This window comes from Acanthaster planci, linkage group LG19, assembly GCF_054643075.1.
Source record: "Acanthaster planci isolate LZ-2023a linkage group LG19, COTS_SCS, whole genome shotgun sequence".
Classification (NCBI taxonomy): Eukaryota; Metazoa; Echinodermata; class Asteroidea; order Valvatida; family Acanthasteridae; genus Acanthaster; species Acanthaster planci.
The window spans coordinates 1,522,409-1,528,943 of record NC_141795.1 but is presented as its reverse complement, the minus strand read 5'-3'; the positions used below and the strand labels follow the sequence as shown (position 1 = coordinate 1,528,943).

General features: G+C 39.1%; 1 protein-coding gene across 1 annotated transcript in view; it reads right to left on the bottom strand.

The window, feature by feature from the left end:
• Positions 1-796: 796 nt before the first annotated feature.
• The window catches only part of prkg1 (protein kinase cGMP-dependent 1), a 28,155-nt gene continuing 22,416 nt past the window's right edge, over positions 797-6,535 (bottom strand). Inside the window, exon 15 of the mRNA XM_087149148.1 lies at positions 797-5,892. Coding sequence (XP_087005274.1) covers positions 5,794-5,892 — 99 coding nt within the window. The 3' untranslated portion in view covers positions 797-5,793. The remainder of the gene's footprint in view (positions 5,893-6,535) is intronic.

The following is a 6,535-nucleotide window of genomic DNA, read 5'->3' as shown; positions in this document are numbered from 1 at the left end:
CGTTGCTAAGGGACGCTGCTCCCCCATGGCTCGCCCCAAACAGGGTCGCAACGAATCGATTCGTCCCTCCAAAGGCAACAAAACGCCAACTGGCGGGACAAAAGAGGGTGAAAGATCGTCCCATTGTGGGCACAGGTGAAGGGTTTACGATTTCTCTCTTCGGATTAGCTGGTGTTCCTAGTTTAACATGTTTGCTGTCATGTATTTATTTGTCAGGATTGAATAATGACAATAATCATTATTTCGGATTTAGAACGTAGAAAAGGGAAGAGGCCATACGAATTTAAGTTAACCCCGGGAACTGTATCGTGAAAGTTGAAGTGAAACGATGTTTACTCTGTCATTTTTTTTGGATCAGCTTCTTGACAATCAGTTTAGCCATTAAATGTGTCAATAAGCGTTCCTAATGGTCTTTCCGTGTCCACGTGTCTTTGGAATACTCTTACAAGAAGTATTCATGAAGTGAAGCCCAATCCTTGAAAACTAGAATTCGCGAAAAAGACATTAAATCTGCCCAAACTACTACAAATATCGCCATTTTTTTCATTCATTAAAAGTTATTGGCTGTATAATGTGGTGCACATCATTCAAATTACCGGCTTCGATTATTTACGTTTGGGGAAATAAGACAAAGTCTTAGTAATTATGCCAGAAATAATGAAGGTCAGGGGATACTGAACTTACGCCAATGCCTCTGCTGGCGTAATGTCAAAATTAAGAGGCGCCGCGCTATTTTTCCCATAAATACAGTCAAGTCACAAACAGATGTATAAATGTACTAAGAGAGACCAAAAAATTGTCTTTCACTCAAGAATGCTATTTGATTTATTGGGTATGCTATAGAATAACTGTACTGTATTTACGTAGTCAAAAAATAACATAGGTTTTATAAAAACACAGCTGGCATTCTTGAATCCAATTTTAAGTGTTTGATACACACGATAAAAGATGTTTAGATAAAAAGCTACAATTAATTACACATAAATAGTCGCTAATGGTTATAGCGCCATGTGAGGTCGTAATTAACATTCAGTATACATGTATTACGAAGTTGTTTAATGACTTCCTCTTCCGACACATTGTTTGCCATGAATCGACAGCATTAAGGTTCACTATCACGATTTAACGTTCATGATTAGGAATTCGAAATTAATTCACGATAACTTAATGTTTTCTTGATCCTTGCACAGACCACAATCGACAACTCACATTCGAGAGGGGCGCCTCGAGCCACGGCTACATGTGTCTGCATACTGTACACGTCCGTGGTCGGACGCAACGTAATACAATTGTCATTATGATTGCAAAACGGGGTAGCATGAGGGCGCTATGCCAGCTGTTCAATGGGGAAGCTGCATATGATAATCTTTCCACGACAGCCTTGCCAATTTATTGAATAGTTATAAATTATTACGAACTTTAAAGATCGAAATAGTATTCGATCACGCCTCTGTGACTGGTCACCATGATAAAAAAAAAGTTGATTTACAACCTGAAGAACCTGGTTTTGGTATAGATACTAGTACTGGAAATGAAAGATTTGGAGTTCTCCAACTCCTGTTTTCAGTGTCTTCTTCATAGCAAGTTGAGCCTTGTGAAAGGTACATGAATAACTTAATGGCCCACCCTTTCATGTATGGCTAAATCAAGATATGAAAACAGGTCGTGCAGACTCCTGTATCATTCTACCACAACTCCAAGATAGATTGAAAGTCTTTTTTTTGGGGGGGCGGGTGGCTGTCAATATTTCCAAATCTTTAAAAATGACAGCAGTTAAAACTTGCCTGCTCGGTTATCAATTCAAAAAACCCTCCTGAAACACATCTGCAAATAACTTAAAAACAATGTTACAACAAATTTGGCACATCTAAAAACCTTTAGTACCTGGTAAATATCAATACGAACAATATTGAAAAATCATGTTGTTTATTAAAAGGGTTGCCATGGCATTACAAGAGGTTTACGTTTTCTTGAAGACTGATTAGAAAATGGAGGGTTTTTTTGGACACTCATCTTTCTTTCCACAACATTTCCGTTTCCTGAGCATATTCCTCCTCTAATGCTTTGGAGACTTGGCATTTACACGACAACAAAGAAGTGACAGCCCTGCCGAAACTATTCAGGGCAACAATAATGTGACAATTTCCCACCAGTTCTTTCATGCCCAGGCCTAGGTTATCAATTAGGCCGTGGTAACTTTTAAAGAGAAAGTCAAAAACGATGTTTTGGCAAGTTTGGTCACAAAATGTCTTTCCTGTTTGCAGTGCAGAGTTCTCCATCTCACCGAAGCTATCCCTGCCCTCATTCACAATTAAAAATATATTCAAGCTAAATTGTTGAAAAATTGCTGATAGCATGCATGACATAAAACCTCTCCATCAAAAACTGCGGCAAATGTAACCCACAGCAGTCAAATCTGCCACAATATCACCGAAAAAAAAAGATCAATGCTAAACAAGAATTATAAAGTTAGAGGCACTGTCTGGATATTAAACAAAGAAAGAAAAAACATTGGCACAAATCTAAAGTACATAGTGATATAAACAAAATGAAAATAACAGTGAACAAAGCAAAAAACCTACGCACAACTTTACAATGTTACCTCAAACTATATACAATTGTAATTACACAACTGACCGCCAAGCCTTTCCAAGTAATTCATTTCAACCAGCCAATACCTCCCCCTGCTTACTTTTTTCCCTCAAATAACAATAAAATTGCCATCAATCCACATTTTGAAAAATGAACCTGAATTCCTTGCATGATTTGACAAGTCATAAATCCAAAAGTTTATTGTCAGGACAGGTGGGGGTAGACTGGTTTTTGCATGAAACCCCAAATGATTAGATTAGCAGTCCTAAACACTGGTTGACAGGACCTGTGCGCATTTGAGGATGAGATTTCCAGATTACCGCCTATCATCTGAGCACTGCTCAATGTTTTAACACAGTATTAAGGTTTGGGTACAACGAACAAAAGTCTTTTGATTTTAACAAGAAAAAATCTACACAATTCAAAATCTAAGTCTTTTTACAAGTTAATTCACTAAAAAGTAATTTCCACCCATTCTAATGCTGCCTGCTTAGTACTGATGTGATCTTTTTTTGGTTTGAGACCAAGGCCTTAACACATTTCCCTAACACGTGATTGACCTTTTCAATAAAATTTACAAACCTGAAACAAATGAATGTTAAAAAAAAAAAAAGAAACAACATGTCTACCTTTTGAAACTCCCTCCTTTCCTTTGTTTGCGTCATCTTCGGGCATCAATGACGTCCCAAATTAAGAAAATGACCAGGGAACATCAGTTCCTAAAACGTGATCGAGCAAACTCGGGCAACAGCAAAAGGGGAGCAAAATAAAATAGCAGCATTTCTGACGAGAAAGAAGTTCACTACGTCTTGTGAGTTTGCAATCCTCGGAACACAGACGAGTTGCAGACAGTCCTCGTTACAAGATCTGTGTTCAGAGTCTGTATTTGTTTTCCATCAATTGTGCAGCATAACACAGATAAGAACATGAACAATCAATCTTGCGGTAGTTTATTTACTTGCTCGCATTTTTTAACTTGCGTAGACTTGAAAAAAAAAAAACAAAGCACAATTCAGAGAGTTGCTGAATGGAGAATGTTTTGGGGGAGAAAAGGCAAACATACATGAAGTGTTTTACAAAACTAGCAAGACTTGAAAAACAAATAGACCCGGATGGAATTCTCTCTTAGGGTAAATGCTGGGTTAAAAAAAAAAAAATCTTAAAAAATTCAAGCATCGTATCACATCACAGTGCAGAATCCCAATTTGCACCAGCTGTAATAAAACAGGAACACGAGAGATTCACGGAATACAGTATACATTTCTATTACCTCATTTATGTTCCGTCTCCGAGAAAGGAACGGCAAATTTTTATTCCCGTCCTTTTTTTTTTTAATGTTTCCATCCTTCAATACCACCAGTGGACTAAAATAAAAAAAAAAATCTTGCCTAACTCAAAAACGAAAGTCCCAGGAAAATATTTCCCACAATGTATTATTGTGCACAGTTTATCTTCTCCTTATTCACCAATTATACGTACATTCACCGGGACGTGTAGGTTATGTATGGCCATAAACAATCACTGAAATTACCGACATGTACGCACTAATGCTACCGGAAGCACAATATCGTCATGAATTCAGTAAAGAAATGCAAGTTCTTCGGTTGATTGTAAGAAACCAGCTTGCTTTCTGAGTCAATAAAAAATCTTGTCGTTACATGATTTTTTTTAAAACGGCTTTACTGCCGGTTCATACGAATGTCAAAGTGAAGCAAAGTTGACGTCACAAAACATTTGCAGCGAAATTCACTGGACTTGAAATGTGTTCAGCTTTTGCAAATTTGCAGTTCTGGCGTCACAAGTTTGCAATCGTTATGCTTTTGTGCCGAGTAGGAACTGACCTTTACACCGACACCTTGTGACTGACCAACTCTATGCTTCTCAAGTTACACTATGACCCCTTTCTGGGAGACTTTGTGTTCTATGCACTTGAATTATTTGTTGAAAACAGCTGCAACTTTGTCCACAGCTTCATGAAACTTACCAGTTGTTTTCTTCTTCAACGCATTTTTCAGTAATGATAACATTTATCCTCGAGTGTTTGTCCATTAAACAATCTATTTACAAGCTTAATCACATGGGGTTGGACGCTGTAACACAAAGTTGCCTTTTGATGTATAAAAAGTTAAGCATTTCCACCTGTAAGCATGCAACGGACATTTGTACCTTTTTTCTGACGGAGAGTTTATGAAGATGCATAGATATGTACTTTCTACTACTAAATAAACGTTACATTTCACTTTTGTATACAGTTCTCCCAGGACTGAAACTGGTCAATGGCATACGGACATATTTTGCTATTTTGTCTTCTGGTAAGTTATTTCTCCAAGTAATTTCAGTTTGAGAGAGCACTACAGTATTAACCTTATGCCCGACTAGTCTAGTTCCCCAAGCCTGCTGTCCGGTTAATAATTCTTGGTATGACGGTGAGTTGCAGGACTGCCTGTAAAAAATTCTGTGCACTGTACCCCAGCACCACAACTCTGTGACGCGAGCGGATTCCGACGCTCTTGCCTGTGATTGAATCATTCCACTGAAATCTGAGATATTAAAAACCAGAAATCACTTCCTCCATTACACTAAACATGCTGATCGACAGTGCTACCCACAGCCTTTGTTGATATGATTGAAACATGCATCGCAATGGTGTGCAGACGGACAAAGAAAGTGGAGAACATGGCTGAATCGGCCGGCAATACTTTGCCTCACCAGCAAAGAAGTCCTCCTCTAAAATGGAGATACAAAGCTCTCATTTTGCAAACATTTTTCGGCAGGCAGTTCCTGGGACGGGGAGAGAGTTTGGTGAGACAACTGAACACCAATGCCACAGGTGATGTTCTTTGGCGGAAGGGATCCGAATGCATATTGTGGTTTACGTTCTGGGTCTCCGCTCGCTAGCAACTTCCACACAGCACATGGAGACCCATCGGTCGAGGTTGGAGTCTAGACTCCTCCATGGTGTGCTAGAACTTATCGTCCCGATGACCATGCCTGTGTCCTACAAAATCAGACTCCTGACGAGGTCCTACTACTCAGGTTGGATTCGCAGCAGGAGAAACCAAGCAGAGCCACAATCTCTAACTCTGGAAAGCTGAATAACGGCCCTTCATTATACACAGATTGCTTATTCATTTTTTTTCATAGTTCTTGGTTCAACGAGTGCGTGGCTGCATTGCCATCAGGCACATTGCATGAGTTTTGTTAAAAGTCTTTGTCCCAGCCAGACATGTCATCCGGGGGTGCAGGATCCGTGTCTGGTGGATAATCGTCAAAGTTTGACGTGTCCGAGTTGGACCTCACCTGCAGAGCAAAAGTCAAAGGAAGAAAAAACAAAAAACAAAAGCAAATCTGATCAGAAATAGATATCCTTTGGTTACCTCATCACTGAATAGGATGAAGAAGGATAAATTACGGTCAATGCTGTTGGCACAAGTTGAGCAAGGATGGAGTAAAATTGGATGAAGAAACTTGGAAATTTGACTTTTTTTTTCTTGGTCGTACACCAGTGCTTTTCATCCCAGCTTCATGAAAAATCTGGAGGCATGAGCATATATGTTTATGATTAGTGTTATCTCTGGAACTTTCCTTCACTGGGAAGAAAACAAGTTAATTTTGATGTGCACTTTGTGGTTTTTGTTTTGTTGTTCTGATGTGATTATTGTTTGTTCGTCGGATAGTTGCCTTCATCAACGAGCGTGACAACCTGACCAAAAAGTGAGAGTCAAATGACAAAAGTGGAATGAAATTCAGAAAAGGGCCAAACGGAGCATGCTTTGGTGATTGCAGGAAACCTCTCATGCATATTCAGCAGGGGTACTCTGCCCAAGCGAAAAGCAAACAAACTGTGTTTGCATGAGCCGACAAAAACCGCAGCAGGGGCATTTGAAATATTCAAAAGGGGTAAAAAAGTATCAACAAGTCACAAAAAAACCTTTCAGATCAA